At 37.8% G+C, this 22,668-nt stretch overlaps 1 protein-coding gene across 2 annotated transcripts in view; it reads left to right on the forward strand.

The window, feature by feature from the left end:
* The window catches only part of LOC126468286 (cytoplasmic dynein 2 intermediate chain 1), a 185,851-nt gene that overhangs the window by 9,269 nt on the left and 153,914 nt on the right, over positions 1-22,668 (forward strand). For both annotated transcript variants that reach the window (XM_050096537.1, XM_050096538.1), the window contains exons 5-7: positions 1,097-1,620; positions 19,943-20,202; positions 21,165-21,315. In XM_050096537.1, the coding sequence (XP_049952494.1) occupies positions 1,097-1,620; positions 19,943-20,202; positions 21,165-21,315 (935 nt within the window). The remainder of the gene's footprint in view (positions 1-1,096; positions 1,621-19,942; positions 20,203-21,164; positions 21,316-22,668) is intronic.

Here is a 22,668-nt window from a genome sequence, read left to right on the forward strand (position 1 = left end):
TAAAGATTACAAAATAATAAGTGTTACAGAGAAAAAAATACTGCAAAATATATGTTTACAATAAAAATATTCGGTATTACAATACAAATTTGGGCATACATTTGCAATTTACAATACAAGAAATGTTAAACACTGTAGTTCAGGAACTCTTCTAATGTATAAAATGATCCTTGCAATAGGAACTGCCTTAAGGTTTTTTTAAACAAGACATCATCGTCTACCAAACACTTAATTCTTGAAGGGAGGGCATTAAAAATCTTACAGCCACTGAAATGGACTCATTTCTGCACCATACTTTGCTCATTACACTATTCATCACAATTATTAACAATTTAATTCATAATTATCTATTTTATGGAATAAGAATGTTTGCACATACCAGTAGTATAAAACTGAGGATTAATATACTTTTTATTGCCTCACTATGTGCATGCACCTAAGAACTGATTGAGAGACACACTGGACTTGTGTTTAATGGTAGTACTGAGGTCGAAATCCCTATCTAGCCACCCAGATTTAGGTTTCCCATGGCTTCCCTAAATCACTTCAGGCAAATCCCGGGATGGTTCCTTCAGAATAGGCACAGCAGATCTGAACTTATGCTCTGTATCTAATGACTCTTCATCAAAGGGATGTTACATACTAATGTTTCTTCCTTCCTTCTTAATAACATGTAAATTAAGTTGCAGTATTGCCATTGCCATGGACATTTCAAAGGCAATGAAATTCTTTTATGTTGAGTGTTGAAATACAAGGTTGTTCCATTCATTTTGTTCTAATGATATTGAGCAGAAATTAAATTGGTATATTCTCTGCCTAATAATATAATATTTTTCTCACAAATTGTAATTAAATCTTGTACCCAAATACGACCATTATAAATATAAAATATCATGAGGAAGACAGTTAGGTTGTCACCTTTCAAGCAGAAATGTCGTATGAACTTAAAAGTATTGGTATTAATTTTCATGATATAGAACTCGTTCATAAATATTAAAAGTATTCATTTTCTAAGTTGAGTTTTGTGTATTTGTAATTTTTCTGGTTATAACTAAATACTCAATAGTAATTGTAATTGTATTGATATTATTTCCAGCCTCTTCTACTAGTTCTCCAAGATATGATTCAAGAAGTCAACAAAAATTGTCAACAACCACATATAGACAGGTAGATCAGAATAAGCTACAAAGAAATGAAAGCAAATCAAGAACACACGGGAAGGAATCCATTTCTGGAATCAAACAATCATTAGTCACCAACACCACTGATTCAAATGAATTGTCTGCTGCAGTCAATGCAGAGCCTGCTGCATCACATAAAAAGGATTATGAAAGGCACTCACGCAAGAGCATTGAGGAAAATATGGCTCATCAGAGAAGTCAACCACGGAAACTCAGTAGGGACCGAACAAGAACCAGGACCCTTAGCCCAAGGGAAGTGAAAGTTGTAAAAGATGTTGGTACATTTGACAAGCAGAAAATGAAAGATGAAATTGAAAAGTTTTTGAATACACCTTCTACATCTTCAGCTGTACCTCTTATGCCCCCAACTATGGTAGCATCAAAAGAAGAACCAAATATTGAGAATGATGAAGAATATGAGTATGAGGATGATTTTGAAGTAAGTTGCTCATCCTCCATTAATCACTTCAGTGTTTTGGCTTCTTGCAGTTAAATTGTGGTATTGGACCCACCTACCTCCCCCAGAAATCTTGGTTGCGGTGATCTGTAATGCACCCCGAGGTCTAGGTTATGTTGAAAGGTGACAGTTTGGTCATGAGTTGGCAAAGCCAACGAATGTGAGAAACAAATAATGGTTGTGGTATTGAACCGATCAGTAGCACAGCCTAATGTTTACATCAATGCCATATTGAAAAATGCAAGGTGGGTCCAATATGTAACTTTTACTGTTCAGCAAGTGGTGTGTGTGTGTGTGTGTGTGTGTGTGTGTGTGTGTGTGTGTGTGTGTGTGTGTGTGTGTGTGTAGCTTAAAAATATTTGTCTGAAACTATCGTAGTTTCTTTATGCTTGCCTGTCAATAACTCAACACTGCTACTATTTTGTGAGTTGTTTCTTTTAGTCCTACATTGTCATCATTATAATGTATGAGGGCTCCATAATTTACTAGAAGAATTCAAAGATTTGAGTTTTGATCCCTGCACATTTCTGCTGTGTTGTCTGGCATTTATGGTAACAAGACATTAAAAATGAGGTTTCCTTCCTTCTTCATTTCATGGGAAGGATACACCAGCTGCAAAGGTGATCATGTATATTAAAGAACTGTGTTTAAACCAATTATGAGTTGACAGCTATTTTTTTATGATCTGTTAATACTGTAAACAATACTAAAGTCAGTGTGAAATCTTTTTTTATGTAATAACTTGCATCTTGTTTGCTTTAATCATCATGCTTTGTTCTGCAGTATTCACTGGACTCGTTTACTATCCATTTTGAGTTTTTAACAACTGGTCTCCAATCACTGTGCACATCTAAAATATTTGCTTCTTTCTGCTGATAGCCATATACTTTGGTCAGCTGCACCCATGTCCATGTTGTCAAACCACAGTTTCTCATTTGCACTTTGCTGTTGTTTACAAGTATAAAACAGCACTAATGAGAATTTTTTCATCCCTGTTTGTCTGCATGTCAATGGTCCACTTGTAAAAGTTCTTTATTTGAACAGTGTGAATTAGACTCAAAATTTTCTTGAAACCTGCTTATTATAAGGTAGAAAACATGTAATTTGTGTATCAAGATAAGATTTAATTCATTCATTGTTCTTCTATGGTATGTGTGGTAGAAGTGTAGATTTCAAACCGTTATTTATTAATGCAAATTCACCTACATTAACATGTTGTAGGCACAAATCAATTATACTTATACTCTACAATTTTGCATGTAAGAGGAAGATGTGCACTCTGATGATGATTCATTTTTATTAGCACTTGCCTCATGATCACAAGTATGATAGGATGAAATTTTCAGCTGTGCTTCACATTTTTCCTCTGCACAAAACGTCAACTGAGATGCCCCAGTCAGAAAGGAATCAATATTCTTTCAACAAGCTTGTGGCAAGTGTTAGGCTGGTGAATAATTTACATTAGAACAAAACTGTAGTGATGCTTGTTTAGTTCAGGATTGGTTCCCATTCACAATCTGTGTAAAAAGCTTATTGCAGAAGCAGTAAGTAGTAATTGTTGCTGAAACACTGGTTTTTAACTATGTTGACAGTAGGACCTGGAATTCATGAATCACATGAATCATAATCTTGCTATTCACTATGATTTACTTGTACTGAAGCTGACAAAATACTACTTACTGAATGGTTAGTGAAATATGTCTATAATATTGTAGTCAAGATTTTTTTAAAGAAAGCTGTAAATGTGTACACTGTTGTTACTATCAGTGTTCAGCTCACTGATGCAGGTTTGTGATAGATAATCTGACAGCAGACTATTACCTTACTGTTGCTTTGTGTGAGCTGTAGAGAATTACATAAACTGTTTTAGAATAAAATTGTATGTACAGTGCTCATTTTTTTGTTTACAGGAACAAGATATGAGTTTTTTGGCTGTCACGAAACTGCATAATAACAACATGGTTTTACAGTATTTTCTAATTCTTTTGTTTGTTGTAGTCTTTGTTTCTCATTGCCAGATCACCAATGCACGCCTATTCTTCATAGAGATCTTGACAATTAACCATTGTGAGTCAAAAGTTATGAAAGAATTGGAATATATTCTAGAGATGAACAAAATGAAGAAAACAAGCATAGTAGGAATAACCCATTACACATACCTTGTGAAGTTTACGATAGGAAAATCACTTCACGTGGCGAGACAACAGTTGTCTTTTGACTTGTAGCAATATGCATTGGAAATATTTTAACTGAGCCAAAGACAAACATAAACATTTCTCTTTTGACTTGCAGCAGTAGGGATTGGAAGTATTTCAACTGAGCCAATGACAAACATGTAAGTTTTTCACTGTTTAGTGAAATTGTGCAAAGAGATGAAAGTCCTTGTGGAGATCCATTTGATGCTTCTCCTGGAGCAACAATGGTCTCATGTGTGTTATATGTGCAAAGAATCAAATATTTATATTTTGATGTGCTTCTCCTCGGTGGACGTCATAGATTTCCTGCTGAATTTTCATTTTCAGCTGCTTGGTCAAGCTCTGTGATTCGTATTCTGAAGTGCTGTTTCAGGATTTGAATGTGAGAGCTGATGTATCAATATGTAGAGCCAAAATGGTGTAGGCACCCTCAGAATGTTTAAATTGCTTAAAATATTCTGGTGGTGAGATCACCTGTTAAGCAACCTGTAAGCATTTCTTGAACCAGTTGAAGTCTGAGACGTGTTCTACAGTAAAATTCTTTAGATGAATCTCTACAAAATAATGGCGACCCATGAACTAAGTATGAGAACTGGGAAACCTACCAAATACTTAGCACTATTGCCCAACATGTTCACTATGCACACTTTGCACCTTTCTTTGATGTTAGGGAACTCAAACCCTCGAGTATTTAACTTTCTTGCGCACGTAACTGATTCTGATATGAAAACCCAAAATTGGATGAATTTGGAGAGTATGTGGCCTTCAACAGGAAAGGACAACAGCCCTTAGTTCTCAACCCTCGCTCTTGATTTTGAGAGAAGTATTTGCTGGGCATTTTATAGTGTAGCAGCATCTTAGCACTACCTATCAAAATTTTCTGATCTGTATAATCACCCGGTGAGGATCACAAATATATGTTTGATTTAGATCAACCAAATATTCATCAATGAGGCCAATTTTGACCCTTTTTTGGGTAGAAATGTCTTTACACCAGCCAAACTAAGACATCGGTGATAGTTTAAGTCATTGTCCAGAAAAGGTCTGCATTTTATCAAACTGTTCTGTTGTAGTCTCATGAAATAGGCAGATGGACTACAATATGTATAATTTATGCAAATCAAAGAGAGCATCGCATCTGTAAAAATGTGTGGTTTCATGGCAATATGTACCGATAAAATTGTCTCAAGCTTCCAGACATGTCAAGTGGCTAAAACCCACAAGATTTCAGCCAAGTGGTGACTGTTATGCGATTTTATCTGTTTATATCATTTTGAAACCACACATTCGTACATAATGTATTTCTAAGTGGAAGAAAGCTGTGCACAAGAAGGCTAATTTTTTAAGTTTTCTCAGCTTCCTACTGTGCTTCCATGATGAGAAGACAGTTCCACAATTTGCCCTTGTGAGCCACCATATCAACATTGCTGTGACCAAGAGAATATTTTGTCGTGTCATCTTTGCCCTGCTGTGGGAAAGGATACATCACAATAGAAAACAGTTGATAATTTTTTCATAATGTGAGGCCACAGTCATAATATATTTCTTTAAAGTCAGTACCATCATGAGACTGTTTTTTATTTGCAGTGTTACATTTTCACTACCAAGATTTTGGCTTAAAATGCCATTATCAAGTGTTTTAATGTTATACAGTGCCTAAGATGGCATACTGTCATATTTAAAATACACTATTAGACACATTGTCTAAGGTTCAATATTTCTGATAAAAGCCTACTGCTGAGTATACTCAGTGATAAAATAAAGCAGTAGGCTTTTACCAGAAGTATTGAACTGTAGACAATGTGTCTAATAGTGTATTTTAAATATGACATTATGCCATCTTAGGCACTATATAACATTAAAACACTTGATAATGGCATTTTAAGCTGAAATCTTGGTAGTGAAAATGTAACACTGCAAATAAAAAACAGTCTAATGGCAGTACTGACTTTACAGAAAGAAAACAGTTGGATACAAATGGCTGTGACTAATGGCCATCTGCCTTTGGCTAACCAAGTCACTTTCAATTTTGGATTGGGACTTGATTGACACAGTCCCACAGCTGATATCATCACAGAGGATATGGGAAAGGATACATCACATTAGAAAACAGTTGGATACAAATGGCTGTGAGCAAATGGCCATCCATCTGTGGCTGACTATATCACTTCCAGTTTTGAATTGGGACTGGATTTACGCAGCCACAGTAACACAGCTGATGTCATCACAGAGGAAAACTGTGGAAATACAAAACTTTCGAAACAACATGGGGCAGGACATAAAACAACTGAATGTGCAGTTATCGATACAACAGCTGTGAGTGTCAGACAGTTACAAGGGGTTGAATTATCACCATTGCCACAGTCTTATCTGGTCTGCTGTCATAATAAATGGTGTGGAACAAGCAGATCACAAGATTCTAAGTGAAAGTGCAGGTGAAATATGTCAAGAAATTTTTAAAGGCTTGCAAAAGTTGTGGCCAGTCTCGTTACTCCTATCAAGAATAAAATTCATTTCATCAGCCAAATCAAACATTTGCACCTTTCAGAAGAAAATGTGGTGGTCAACTTTGATGTGGTCTCGTTATTCACGCACATTCCCATAAAAGACACTGCGGATCTGCTCCCAGTTCTTTCATTACACTTGTAGATTTATTTCAGCAAATTCTGACCTTATTGTGTTTTTTGTGTGGTTGAGAATATTTTAACCAGATGGATGGTATTGTGATGGGAGGCCAATAGCTTCGGTTATAGACAACCTGTTTATGAAATACTTTTAAGACATTGCCCTGCCCATGGCTACTGTAAAGCCTAGGTGCTTTTATCATTATATCAGTGACACATTTGTTCTCTGTATTTCTCTGCCACATTGTTTACTAAAAACCCACCAACATGTACTGACATCTGCCTACTACCACTTACCACTACCCAGCACAGAAATGATCTGCTCTGAGGACATTCGCACGTCAAGCAGAAGCTATTTCAGATGCCAAAAGTCTGTTGCACTGAGCTACCATGGAAAAGCTTGCATTTTTCAATTCTGCGGATCAGTAGCAGGAAAATTCTGCTTGCATCTAAAGAGGTATGAAATCGATTCAGTCTTCTGGCCTCCAGCAAAAATTGACAACTCATGTAGCCTTTGAAAGATAATATAGGGCTCAGAATGCCAGGGATATACAAAATGCCATGTGGGTTGGATGGTTTTATGTTGGAGTGGCTATTCTGACTATTGAACAGCACACAAGAGGAGTTTCTGCCTGTGGTATCCTGAGAAATCGGAGGCAGCAGAACTTGCTCTGGAAAATGGACACCAATTTGCATTCAACAAGAAATCTATTACCAAGTGGACAAATGATTTCTGGGATAACAATATAAATTAAACAGTCAAGGAAAAATAATTGTGAAAACACACTCAGTGGAACTGACCACGACCTGGAACCCAGCCATCAGATGGTTGAAGAGGAAGTGGTGGTCTTGCAACCAAAATGTTATCTTATGTGGTGCTGGACTTGGGTCTGTAGTGATGTCAAAGGAGGTAGATGATTACTTAACAATGAAAATTATCAATTTTTGACAGTATAATGTTTATGGATAGATAAAAAAACCTAGTCACCAAGCAGTGGCAAGAGAACACATATGTAAAAAATGTTTTATGTGTGCAAGCTTTCAGAGCCAGTGGCTCCATGTTCTGGTGGAAGGATAGAAGAGGGGTGAAGGAAAAGGACTGGAGACATTTAGGGAAAGGGGTAGAGTTTATAAAAGTCACCCAAAACACCAGGTCAGGCAGACTTACTGGATGGGGTGAAAGGGAAGACTGATTGTCATGGTTTTACATATGCAAGCTTTCGGAATCAAAGGCCTTTTCTTCTGGCAGAAAGGGTGAAGGGGTAGGAAGAGGAGTGAAAGAAAAGAAATGGAAAGATTTAGGAAAAGGGGTAGAGTTTGGAAAAATCGGTTAGGTTAGGTTAACAGTTGGAACAATGAAGTCAGTAACAGGTCATAGCAATAATCTGTTGTGAAACGATACATTCTCACATGGAAATGGATGGTTCACTGTTGCCATAGTGAGAGGTGGTAGTGGAGTGTCTAGTGTTCCTGGACTTGAAAGAATCTGATGTCTTCAGCATTGGCAGCAACACACAAGTGGTAAAATGTGTTTGAGTATTGTGTTGGCTGGCTGGCTAATGTGACTGCTCCTGGTGGTTGTGTAACTGTTTGTACAAGTGGGAACCAAAAATAACTAAAATCCCCTCCTGCAAGTAGAGAGGTTTTCAATAGTTTTTGTTTCACCTCTTTTGTCTCCTGAATACACTTCTCACTTAGGTGTTTTTCATTTTAGAGAACAGGGCAAAGTCACAGGGTACTAGATCCATAGAAGATGGATGTAAACCATTGTTACGGTATTTTGCTTTTGTCCTAAAACAGGCTGCACTTTTGATGTGTGAATGGGAATGTTTCAGTGGAGGATCTAATACTTTGATTGGCATAATGCATGTCAGTTTTCCCAGACTGCATCATGCACTCATTTTAGACCTGGAAGGTTCTAATGCAGCTCAACTGTGGTACCTGTGAATAAAAAAGTCATTATGGACTATCTGCTTCAGTTGAAGAAATAAACAAAGAAACATTATTTTCATATCGGTTATTGTGTGTTTTGCATCAATTTTTCACTGACTCAGCTAGGATTTGGTTTCTTGGTCACAGCCATAATACCTCATCTTGTCACCTGTTACAATTTTTAACAATACCTTGGTAATAGCAAATTGTTCTGTCAGGTCCATAACTATAAAATTGTCAATCAAATGTAACAATGTTTTAAAAAATAAGTGCTCAATCCTAACTGACACTTCCTCCTAGATGACAGTTGATCATCATATTCAAAACACTATTTGGATGAAGTTCATAGCATCCAATCCATCACTAGCCTTCCTGCATGAAAGGAATTTGTTTTATTTCTTGGTTCCACCTCCTCCTCAAATACCCACTGATGAAAAAGCAGTGCATGCAATGTGAATCACGTGATGTGTTCAGTCTTTGTTGTAATCAATGTCTTGCATTCCAAAGTGAGCATGATTATGACATGCACTCCCTTTGCCAAAAAAAAGTTCTAGACAAGCTTTTTTAAAAAAAATAGAAAAATGCCCTTACCAAGTAATGATACTAGCCTCTATTGAAGCAGTCCCCTTGGCTGTCTATACACAGTTGCCAACTTTTCTAGAGGTTTTGGAAGCAAGCAGGGAAATTTTCAGCTGCGATGCTTGTAAGCACTTTTGTCACAACCTGTTGGATGTCTGAGACATCTTGATGAACCTTTCCTTTCAGTCACATTTTCACTCGCAGTAACTAGAAAAAATTGCAAGATGAGAGGTCAGGCTACTATGGCAATATTAGATGGCGATAACAGAACGTCTGGTGAGATACTCGGTAACAGATGAAGCAGTTTGGGGTCTTGCATTGTCATGAAGAAGGAACCTTTCCTTAGAATGTTACAATTCAGGGCAGTGACATTGAATTGCTTGGTGCAACAATTTCAAGACTTCTATGTAAAGTGTTTGGCACACTGTTTGACTGGGAGGAACGTACCAATGGTAAACTAATCCTTTACTATCAAAGAATGCAATCAACATTGTCTTTGTTCTCAAAGGTTGTTGTTTTCATGGCTGGTGATCCAAGACTCTAGCATTCAGCACTCTGAAGCTTTGTGTGAGGGTCCTACCGGTAGCACCATCTTTCATTCCCAGCAGTAATCTTCAACAGAAATGCGGGATCACATTTGGTTCTATCCAATAGTTCAACAGAAATTCTTCGTCCTTCCTCTTTCTGTTCATTTGTTAGTGTTTGAGGGATGAGCCTTGTAGTAAGTTCCGTTTCCCTAAATTTTCACATAAAATCTTAGGACACACACAAGTGGTAAAATGTGTTTGAGTATTGTGTTGGCTGGCTGGCTAATGTGACTGCTCCTGGTGGTTGTGTAACTGTTTGTACAAGTGGGAACCAAAAATAACTAAAATCCCCTCCTGCAAGTAGAGAGGTTTTCAATAGTTTTTGTTTCACCTCTCTTGTCTCCTGAATACACTTCTCACTTAGGTCTTTTTCATTTTAGAGAACAGGGCAAAGCCACAGGGTACTAGATCCATAGAAGATGGATGTAAACCATTGTTACGGTATTTTGCTTTTGTCCTAAAACAGGCTGCACTTTTGATGTGTGAATGGGAATGTTTCAGTGGAGGATCTACTACTTTGATTGGCATAATGCATGTCAGTTTTCCCAGACTGCATCATGCACTCATTTTAGACCTGGAAGGATCTAATGCAGCTCAACTGTGGTACCTGTGAATAAAAAAGTCATTATGGACTATGTGGTGTCACCGCCAGACACCACACTTGCTAGGTGGTAGCTTTAAATCGGCCGCGGTCCATTAGTACATGTCGGACCCGCATGTCGCCACTAGTGATCGCAGACTGAGCGCCACCACAAGGCAGGTCTGGAGATACGGACTAGCACTCGCCCCAGTTGTACGGACGACTTTGCTAGTGACTACACTGATGAAGCCTCGCTCATTTGCAGAGCAGATAGTTAGAATAGCCTTCAGCTAAGTCAATGGCTACGACCTAGCAAGGCGCCATTAGCAACATTGCATGTATCTAAAGAGTCTCACTTGTATCGCCACAATCTCCAGATGTACCAAAAAGGATGGATTAAAGTTAAGTATTACAGAAGCAACGTACTTTTCTTTATAGCATTCATTACATATCCTGTTTCAGACCTGCTTTAGCTTAGCGCGTGCCTTTCGGCTTCCTCTCATTGTGTCTAGGCTGTCTTGTCTAGACACAACAGACTAACTACTTCAGTTGAAGAAATAAACAAAGAAACATTATTTTCATATCGGTTATTGTGTGTTTTGCATGCTTTGGTAGTGTTGATGAAACAATTTTTCACTGACTCAGCTAGGATTTGGTTTCTTGGTCACAGCTATAATACCTCATCTTGTCACCTGTTACAATTTTTAACAATACCTTGGTAATAGCAAATTGTTGTGTCAGGTCCATAACTATAAAATTGCCAATCAAATGTAACAATGTTTTAAAAAATAAGTGCTCAATGCTAACTGACACTTCCTCCTAGATGACAATTGATCATCATATTCAAAACACTGTTTGGATGAAGTTCATAGCATCCAATCCATCACTAGCCTTCCTGCATGAAAGGAATTTGTTTTATTTCTTGGTTCCACCTCCTCTTCAAATACCCACTGATGAAAAAGCAATGCATGCAATGTGAATCACGTGATGTGTTCAGTCTTTGTTGTAATCAATGTCTTGCATTCCAAAGTGAGCATGAGTATGACATGCACTCCCTTTGCCAAAAAAAAGTTCTAGACAAGCTTTTTTTAAAAAAAATAGAAAAATGTCCTTACCAAGTAATGATACTAGCCTCTATTGAAGTAGTCCCCTAGGCTGTCTATACACAGTTGCCAACTTTTCTAGAGGTTTTGGAAGCAAGCAGGGAAATTTTCAGCTGTGATGCTTGTAAGCACTTTTGTCACAACCTGTTGGATGTCTGAGACATCTTGATGAACCTTTCCTTTCAGTCACATTTTCACTCGCAGTAACTAGAAAAAATTGCAAGATGAGAGGTCAAGCTAATATGGTGATATTAGATGGCAATAACAGAATGTCTGGTGAGATACTCGGTAACAGATGAAGCAGTTTGGGGTCTTGCATTGTCATGCAGAAGGAACCTTTCCTTAGAATGTCACAATTCAGGGCAGTGACATTGAATTGCTTGTTGCAACAATTTCAAGACTTCTATGTAAAGTGTTTGGCTCACTGTTTGACTGGGAGGAACATACCAATGGTAAACTAATCCTTTACTATCAAAGAATGCAATCAACATTATCTTTGTTCTCAAAGGTTGTTGTTTTCATGTCTAGCATTCAGCACTCTGAAGCTTTGTGTGAGGGTCCTACCGGTAGCACCAACTTTCATTCCCAGCAGTAATCTTCAACAGAAATGTGGGTTCACATTTGGCTCTATCCAATAGTTCAACAGAAATTCTTTGTCCTTCCTCTTTCTGTTCATTTGTTAGTGTTTGAGGGATGAGCTTTGCAGTAAGTTCCGTTTCCCTAAATTTTCACATAAAATCTTATGACACACAGTATGACTCACAGTTACAGGATCGTGTTCTCGAAATAACTGCCTTACTCACTCCATGTTTGCATCAGTATGTGCTGTAGACAGGCAACCAGCTCTACGATTATTTTGCACTGAATCTCTGCCCTCACAAAACCTTTTGTCCCACTTGAAAACAAAATTTCTTGAATGTGCCTCACCTGCATATGCTTGCTTAATCATGATGCACATTTCACTAAGGGTTTTCCTGAGCTTAACACAGAAGTTAATGTTCACTCTTTGCTCACAATCAGCACCCATTGTGTCTCTGTAACTAATGTGCCAAGAAAACAACCAGTGTGTTGCTGAGTGCAGCCCTACCACTAGTGAGATTGCATGGGAACATGGCCAAGTCATTTCAAGGTCACACACATACCAGGTAACAGCATTCGTCTCTTTTTAATATTGCAAACTCAGAAATAAAAATCACTAGTGAGATTGCATGGGAACATGGCCAAGTCATTTCAAGGTCACACACATACCAGGTAACAGCATTCGTCTCTTTTTAATATTGCAAACTCAGAAATAAAAATAACTGTCCTCGAACTTTTCTGACAAAGGAAGTATTTTTCCAAAACTTTTGAAACCACTGTACTAGCAAGTCAAGTGCATAATTGTTTACCTACCTGCTACTTTAGAATTGTTGTTTCTACTGAATAATTCATTATTTCAACCTTGGGCATGAACAGTTGCAAATTTTCTGCGAGGGCTCTCCTATGAGATAAGCACAAAATAATTTGCTAAACAAATCTTTGTAGTCAAAATATGTAATTTTGTTAATTATGTGTCTAGTTTTTTGTAATCATGAAGTATTTGCCGTGAGTAAACATAATGCATTTATATTTAACTTTATATTTTTAGTCACTTGTCAGAACAACTCAGCAAATTTTGTCTTCATTGGTCTCACAGCTACTGTCTAGATTAAAGAAGATTACTGTCTTTGTTTGGTATTTCATAATTTTGACATTTAGCTTGCCTTTACATCATGTGCATGGTGGACAATGTCTGATGCTTGCTGAACTCCTATATTAACTCCTCTTAATACAGTAACTCATTACTTTAATTCACAATAACTTTCATAGTCTTGAAAACGTATTGTTATGACTGACTGAGCCTTACAACACCTTAATTCAGACAAGTTTCAACTGACAGTTCATTAGATTTTTACTTGTCACCACATTTACACTGTTGTCATGACAGTCCTTTTCTGACAGCAAAACACTTCCAAGCCATGATGTCAAGAAATAAGAGACCCCACAGCAGATGGAGATACTAACTCACCACCATGTAGATGTGATGCACCCATGTCTTTCATCACACCTCACAAACCGCTATCCACACACTGGGGTGGGGGGTGGGGGTGGGGAGAAAAAACAAACTTTCAACTTACTAAAACAACTTGCTATTCATTGAATACAAAGTAACATAACTAATGCTTATCCATGTAATTCTCAGCAATGCCATGCATATAACTTCAGTTCACATCAACAAACTTAGACAAGAGCATGGCTCTCCCACTTATTAACAAATTTTTTTTTTTTTTTTTTTTTTTTTTTTATTTTTTTTTTTTTTTTTTTTTTTTTTGCGGTTTCGTTCATTGTATCTGCTCTGGGCGGACGTCGAAAGACACCCGTTTCAGTTCGTTGTTTATCCATTAACTCAGTTTTTTTATTACAGAGGGCAGCTAACCCTCTGACCGAACACGCTGAGTTACCGTGCCGGCTACTGGAACATTCACGTGCCACTTTCGGTTCTAGGTGCCTTCTCTACAGGACCTTTGTTTAAATATTTTTCATTTAAACCTTTGTTTTACAAGATATCCCACAGTCTCTTAATTTCAGTTAAATCTATGAATTCATCTTTTCTTCATAAAGATAATGACTTCCTTTAACTTGCATATGCTGTAGTGCATAACCACAGCTTCTTTTTTAAAAAAAAAAAAAAAAAGCTGTAATTCTTTTAGCGATACATATCTTTTATTGTCTTGTTCCTATACCTTATACATTTTTATTACATAGGTATCTTATCTGTGTAGTCTACATTAGTTTTAAGCTCTCTGTTCTTTGAATTTGTTTCATTTTATATCATACTTAATGCATAAGCTTTTTCGGGAAATTTGTGGAGAGCCTCCACTTAGCTTACTTTATTTTCGTTCTGTTCTTAAACGGTTAATGGGTACTGTTTCCCCTTTTATTAATCTATAGGTTACTTTACTATTGTTGCAATATACTTGATTTTGTCACTCTTGAGGAGCTATAAGATGCCAGATAATCATTTTTAAATTTCTCTTGTAAATCATCCCACGATTTGACGTCCTCAGAATGAGCTACTCTCCATACTGCTGGCCCGCCTACTAGGTAACTGAGTGCAAAAACTATCTTCCTTGAGTCTTACCACTTACTGGGTAAAGATATGAACACCCTCAAAAAGTAAGCTGTATGCACTTCCCCAGCTGGTTTAAATTTTGAAAATTGTTTAGGCAAATTAACTGCATTTCCTAATTGTAGTTCATCTAACAAATCTCCCAGAATACCAGTATTACCAGTAGTCTGCCTTTTGATACATTTTCTTTTATTTTTTTCTAATTCATCCTACAGATTTTGAAAATCCCTTTGATTTTCTATAGTATCCCCACAGAAGTAGTATAGTATTAGGAGAGTCAATCCTTTATGGTCCTTTTGTTCCATTAATTCTTGTAACCCTGCCTCCAAACTAGTTAATGTATTCTGTGTACTTATTATTCCATTAGATCTATTAATGTGCTCTAATACCTCTATTCTTCCTTTCATGTCTGAGATTTTTCACGTTAACGCTGTCAAATATATGCGTAGTGAAATCTTTCATTTGTTTCATTTTGTTGGTTACCTCTTTAAACTGCTCTTGAACCTCACTCCTGAATAAGTCACATTGTTTAATTATCTCCATTTGTAACTGCTTGGTTAGAGATGGTATGGTTGTTTGTAAACTTTTTAACTCTTCCCCTTTGGATTTTAATGTCATTAGACAACTCTTCCCCTTGATATTAAATAAATCTGTCTTTAATACAAGATTTGTTTTAGTCAGTTATTCTTTGGTGGTTTTAATACTGATAGATAACCCTTTGATACTGTATGTAATTACCAGCATATAGTATGAAGATGAAATGGGAGATATGATACTGCGTGAAGAGTTTGACAGAGCACTGAAAGACCTGAGTCGAAACAAGGCCCCCGGAGTAGACAATATTCCATTGGAACTACTGACGGCCGTGGGAGAGCCAGTCCTGACAAAACTCTACCATCTGGTGAGCAAGATGTATGAAACAGGCGAAATACCCTCAGACTTGAAGAAGAATATAATAATTCCAATCCCAAAGAAAGCAGGTGTTGACAGATGTGAAAATTACCGAACTATCAGCTTAATAAGTCACAGCTGCAAAATACTAACACGAATTCTTTACAGACGAATGGAAAAACTAGTAGAAGCCAACCTCGGGGAAGATCAGTTTGGATTCCGTAGAAACACTGGAACACGTGAGGCAATACTGACCTTACGACTTATCTTAGAAGAAAGATTAAGGAAAGGCAAACCTACGTTTCTAGCATTTGTAGACTTACAGAAAGCTTTTGACAATGTTGACTGGAATACTCTCTTTCAAATTCTAAAGGTGGCAGGGGTAAAATACAGGGAGCGAAAGGCTATTTACAATTTGTACAGAAACCAGATGGCAGTTATAAGAGTCGAGGGACATGAAAGGGAAGCAGTGGTTGGGAAGGGAGTAAGACAGGGTTGTAGCCTGTCCCCGATGTTGTTCAATCTATATATTGAGCAAGCAGTAAAGGAAACAAAAGAAAAATTCGGAGTAGGTATTAAAATTCATGGAGAAGAAATAAAAACTTTGAGGTTCGCCGATGACATTGTAATTCTGTCAGAGACAGCAAAGGACTTGGAACAGCAGTTGAATGGAATGGACAGTGTCTTGAAAGGAGGATATAAGTTGAACATCAACAAAAGCAAAACAAGGATAATGGAATGTAGTCTAATTAAGTCGGGTGATGCTGAGGGAATTACATTAGGAAATGAGGCACTTAAAGTAGTAAAGGAGTTTTGCTATTTGGGGAGCAAAATAACTGATGATGGTCGAAGTAGAGCGGATATAAAATGTAGGCTGGCAATGGCAAGGAAAGCGTTTCTGAAGAAGAGAAATTTGTTAACATCCAGTATTGATTTAAATGTCAGGAAGTCATTTCTGAAAGTATTCGTATGGAGTGTAGCCATGTATGGAAGTGAAACATGGACGATAAATAGTTTGGACAAGAAGAGAATAGATGCTTTCGAAATGTGGTGCTACAGAAGAATGCTGAAGATTAGATGGGTAGATCACATAACTAATGAGGAAGTATTGAATAGGATTGGGGAGAAGAGAAGTTTGTGGCACAACTTGACCAGAAGAAGGGATCGGTTGGTAGGACATGTTCTGAGGCATCAAGGGATCACCAATTTAGTATTGGAGGGCAGCGTGGAGGGTAAAAATCGTAGGGGGAGACCAAGAGATGAATACACTAAGCAGATTCAGAAGGATGTAGGTTGCAGTAGGTACTGGGAGATGAAAAAGCTTGCACAGGATAGAGTAGCATGGAGAGCTGCATCAAACCAGTCTCAGGACTGAAGACCACAACAACAACAGTATAGACAACAATATATAAAGAGACAGAGGTGATGAAAGTCATGGGATACCTCCTAATATCATGTCAGACCTCCTTTTGCTCAGGGTAGTGCAGCAGCTCGACATGGCATGGACTTAATAAGTCAATGGAAGTCCTCTGCAGAAAGATTGAGCAATGCTGCCTTTATAGCCATCCATAACTGTGAAAGAGCTGCCAGTACAGGATTTTGAGCACAAACTGACATCTCGATTATGTCCCATAAATGTTCTAAGGGATTCATGTCGAGTGATCTTGCTGGCCAAATCATTTGCTCAAATTGTGCAGAATGTTCTTCATACCAATCCTGAACAATTGTGGCATGGTGACATGGTGCATTGTTATCCATAAAAATTCTATCGTTGTTTGGGAGCATGAAGTCCATGAATGGCTGCATATGATCTACAAGTAGCTGAACATACCAGAAGACCCAGTCCCTTCCATGTAAACACAGATGACACTGTTATGGAACCACCACCAACTTGCACAGTGCCTTGTTGACAGCTTGGGTCCATGGCTTCAAAGGATCTGCACCACACTCAGTCTCTACAATCAGTTCTTACCAACTGAAATTTGGATTCATGTGACGAGGCCATGGTTTCCAAGGTGTCTAGTGTCCAGTCGATATAGTCATGAGCCCAGAAGAGGTGCTACAGGCAATGTCATGCTGTTAGCAAAGGCAGTCACATTGGTTATCTGCTGCCATAGCCCATTAACGCCAAATTTTGCCACACTGTCCTAGCACATATATTTGTTATACACCGAAGCATGAAAGAAACTGGTATAGGCATGCGTATTCTGATACAGAGATATGTAAACAGGCAGAGTATGGTGCTGCAGTTGACAACACCTATATAAGACAACATGTATATTGTGCAGATGTTAGATTGTTACTGTTGCTACAATGGAAGGTTATCAAGATTTAAGTGAGTTTGAACATGGTGTTATAGTCAGTGCACAACCAATGGGGGACAGCATCTCTGAGGTAGTGATGAAGTGGGGATTTTCCCATACGGCCATTTCAAGAGTGTGCCGGGAATATCAGGAACCTAGTAAAACATCAGATCTCCAACATCCCTGTGGCTGGAAAAAAGATCCTACAAGAACTGGACCAACGACAACTGAAGAGAATCGTTCAGTGTGACAGAATACCAACCATTTCACAAACTGATGCAGATTTCAATGCTGGGCCATGAACAAGTGTCAGCTTGTGAACCATTCAATGAAACATCATTGATATAGAGATCTCCACCCCCTCATACTCTTTACGGAGTTATGGACAGCTCTGCAGGATTCATTATGTCAGTTGCCTCCAGCACTACTTCAGACATTAGTTTAGTCCATGCCACATCATGTTCTGGCACTTTTGCATGCTCACGGGGCCTTACATGATGTCAGGCAGGTGCACGAGTTTCCTTGGCTCTTCAGTGTATGTCCCACATCTATTTCTGTGGTTATTTTATGCAGTGTTACTTGTCTGTTAACACTGACAACTCTATGGAAATATCACTGCTATCAGTCATTAAGTGAAAGCTGTTGACCATTGTATTGTTTGTGGTGAGAGGTAATGTCTGAAATTTAGTATCCTCAGCACACACTTGAAGTTGTGAATCTTCAAGTATTGAATTCTGTAACGATTTCTGAAATGGAATGTTCCATGTGTCTAGCTCCAACTACCATTCTGCATTCAAAGTCTGTTAATTCCCATAATGTGGCCATAACCACATCAGAAACCTTTTCACATGAATTACCTGAGTACAAACGGCATCTCCACCAATGCACTGCCCTTTTACACATTGTGTATGCAATACTACTACGATCCGTTTAAATACATTTTGCTCTCCCATGACTTTTGTCACCTCAGTGTGTACTTGATAGCACTTAAAGAATGTCACTGTCTTGGCACCACTACACAAAGCCAGTTAACTTTGTTTGTCCAATCTTTGTTCAACCACACACTGAACAAAGGAAACACAGCTTTGGTCTGAGTACAGCTCACTGGATAATTCAAGTAGCTCGTTGCACTGCAATTCCAATAGGTTGTCATGATCTGGTTGACATGATGATGAGCTGGGGCATCGACGATGGTCTGTATGTAGCTGGATCTCCCAATACCATTGAATGGTGAACCACCTTCATCATGAAATGCAACTGCTGTAGCATTGTCAAGAACTGATGACCCAATTGTAGTACTTTGATCCCAAACAAGAAATCTTCCAGGGTGTCAAACAAATTTTCTTCTATTGCTGTGCCCAGTCTTGCTACAGTTCCCACTTATTATTTCCAAAGGAACCAGTAAGACAAGTTTAGACTATTTAGAACTAGTACAGAACATTTAAACAGTCATTCATGCTGCCCTCCATATGCAAATTGACAGGCAAGAAACCCTAATATGTAGTAAAGTACTCTCTGCCATCCACTTCAATGTGATTTCCAAAGTATCAGAGTAGATGTGAATACCTATCATTTATTTAATGTTAGATTAGTTCCATACTCAGGGAATGATTGTAGGAGAGCAGATGCAGGACTCTGGCATTTTCATTCTTGGCAAGGTCCTAGTTAAGAAATGTCAAGTATATGTTTGTGTTATGTAGATTGTGTGGTGAGTGCTTCTACACTGTCGTTTTGGGTTTGTGTTGTTACGGATGAATGTTAGAGAGAGGATGAAATTCAGTGCTGGCACATAGCTTAATTATACTGCCGAATAGCATCATGGTGGTTGCTGAGCTTAATGTCCCCATCCACTGGGCAGATCACCATCAACAGTGTAACATGCCCTCACTTCATGAGACACTATGGAGAGGTATCAAATTTAATCCATGGCATTTTCCCAAGGACTGTTGACTGGGAACTTTGTGCCACCACCTCTCATCCTGTTGCCATCCAAATGCTGGCAGTAAATTTTTGCATCACCAGGATTTAAATTCCCTTACCTCTTGAGATTTGCATTGGCATTCTCCGCTACAAGGCTGGTCATAGGTCATTAACAACTAAATAAAGTGAACACAGTTGCATGGCAATTGTTTTCATGTATTTGAGGTACTGTTTGTTTTAGGCTATTACTTACTCTTTGAAATTGTGAATGAATAGCTTTTAAAGTACATTTTTGAATTTTTGCTGTTAGCCACTCATTACCTGCTCTGTTAATTTATGATGATATTTCTGATTTTTTGAAATGAGACTCCTGATCTGAATGCTTATTTTTTGAGCAGACAAAAGTTAATACTAGCTTCTAAACAATATTTTGAATTTGTAGGACTATGAATCTGACTTTGAAGAGTGCACGGATTCTGATGAAGATAGTGAATCAAGTACTTCTGACAGTAGTAACAGTGAAATTGTTGCTCAGGATAATGATCCAAAGAATTCTTCACTACAGCAGAAACCTTCAGTTGAAGAAGAAAAGAAAATGGATTCTGGTAACTACGACTTGGCTGAAAATCAGCGCAAAGAAAAAAGGATTCAAGAATTAAAACTGGCTGTTGAAAAGGAAAATGCCACAGTTGCTCAAAAACGGTGAGTATGTATTGTTTTATTACTCACAATGACGAGAGAAAACTGCCATTTAGTGTGTAGAGGAAGTAATAACAGTAGATAAACACAGAAATGAGAAACAGACATTTGGTGGAGAGGGAGGAGGTGGGAAGGACATATCCATTTGGCCCAGGTCATGAAGTCCATTATATTGTGATGAGTAATATGTTCTTCTGCCATTGAATAATCAAAATTTATAAGGTGTACAAAAGCTGATGGATTTCCTGGGGCACCCCAACGGGAAGTACAGGTACATCAAGTGCATTACATTGTTGGAGAACAATGGATGCCTATCATTCTCAGACAATCTGATAAAGATATGCCTGGATGCTATGCAGCTCATCTAACACAAACCTGTAACTTAATTGCATGAGATGACATCATCTGGTGCAATACATACTGTACTTGTGAACCCAATTCATGAATCTTGATGCACCCAATTCATGAATCTTGATGCATCTTTGAGGACAAACACGTGGTGGCCGAGCCACATAACATGTGCAAAATGACTGAAAGAGTTAGTATTTGAAGATGATTTCCAAATAAATACCAAGAATAAATATTAAATTTTTAACTTTGGATTCCATAGCCAGCAATACTTTTAAAAAACATATTCATTTTCTGCCTGAGTTGTATATGTGGATGCACATGCATTTATTTGCCCCTTGTCATGTGTTCTTGGCTGTGAGTTGTTTTCAAGTGGATACAAAGTACATCAAGTACCATAGTGATGGTATGTTCCCATGGCTCATGTGCATACAACTTGTAATGACCATCTCAGTGTGAAAGTAATACCTGGCATCTTTATGAAATGAGAAAAATGTTTTGTGTTTCTTAATAATTAAAGTAAATAATACCAAATGATGGATATTAGTCATGAAATGTATAATCTCACAATTCTATATTTATGTCTCACTCACATGTGCAGTACCTTACATTTTCAGAAACAAACCACCGCTAGAAAGATCTGAGCAAGTTTTTGAAGATGAAGGTTTTGAGGACGACAAATCTGAGGAAATGAAGAATGTCAGCATAAAAATGAAGCAGAGTTCCATAAATTTTGAAAGTGCAAGGAAGACAAGATTACAACAACAGGTAAGTGGTATTGTTCTTTGCTTTCTTAATATAGCAACAACAGAGCTAGTGCTCCTTTGGGGAAATAGTTGGAGAACTGGCTGAGGAGGACCATAATTTACAAGCTAATGACTATAGCACACTTTGTTGTTTTGTATAAAATGCAAGAATCATCAGTTTCTTGATGCAGTTAGCATGTCTATGAAGCATTTGCTCCTAAAAACAAGACTTTGAAACGAATTTCCATTTCAGTGAATGCCATAATGTGTTGCCTGACAAGTGGTCGATTTAGAGATAACATATTCACTACAAAACACGGAAATAAGAATTGCTGTAGTAGTACTTCTTGACACCCAAAAACAAAATTTTCACAATTTTTAATACTTTATTTAATTGAGGGAAAGGGACAAATAGTGAAGGTAAGGGTTAGGGTTGCTGATGATGTCATATGGGACAGATAGCAGATTGCTGCTAAGACATAGCTGTTGGAAATTAATAGAGACAATCTTGAAAGGAATAAGGGGGGAATGGAAATGGAAGCTAAATGTAGCCAGAAAAATGTGGAACAAAGAAGAGGACTGCTATCAAAGAGAGTGGACAAATCAAGGTGATACAAAGCAAGTGTATCTGGACTTCAAAAAGTGCTGGAATTAAGAGGAAGGATCCATATCACTTAAATGGTAAAACAGTTTCAGAGGATTTTTGTGCTATGTTTCATAAGATTAACACATGGTGACAGGATATTAGGTGTAACTGGTGTGAATTTTCTGTAGTCATCCACTCTTATAGATCAATAAAATTCATATAATCTGTCACCAGATCCATTGCTATGTTCCTCTGTATTGGTTTTCATACATTTAATGGCTATTTCCACACCTGAGCTCCTATCAATACCACTAGCTAGTACTAGTGACTCTACATTGACAGTTGGTATGGTACTCCTTGTTTGTTAATAACTGTGTCTCATTTGATGGGACTTCATGAGAAATGGATCTGCTACCACACACTCTCCATCAATAAATATCGGAGCCATTTTGGGACTGCTTTCCCATTCTCATGCTGCATTAAAGGGACTGGCACATAATGAGCTCTGTTGCTTCATTGTTACTCAATCCAAGCCCATTGAAAATTAACCAAAATAAGGCTATAGTCGTCCACTTGTCACATATTACCAGTCTGCAAAGGAAATTAAGAAAATCACAATTTAATACCTCATCACTGCTAACCTCATTAGGAATAGAGAACCACTTCAGTGGAAAGAGGAAGAAATAGGCTATGTATTTTAAAACATTTCATCAAATAATGAAAAATCCAAGATGGAATGTAATAATATAATGAAAAGGATAGGAGCTACTCACCATATAGTGGATGTGC

This window comes from Schistocerca serialis, chromosome 1 (genome assembly GCF_023864345.2).
Source record: "Schistocerca serialis cubense isolate TAMUIC-IGC-003099 chromosome 1, iqSchSeri2.2, whole genome shotgun sequence".
NCBI classification, from domain to species: Eukaryota; Metazoa; Arthropoda; class Insecta; order Orthoptera; family Acrididae; genus Schistocerca; species Schistocerca serialis.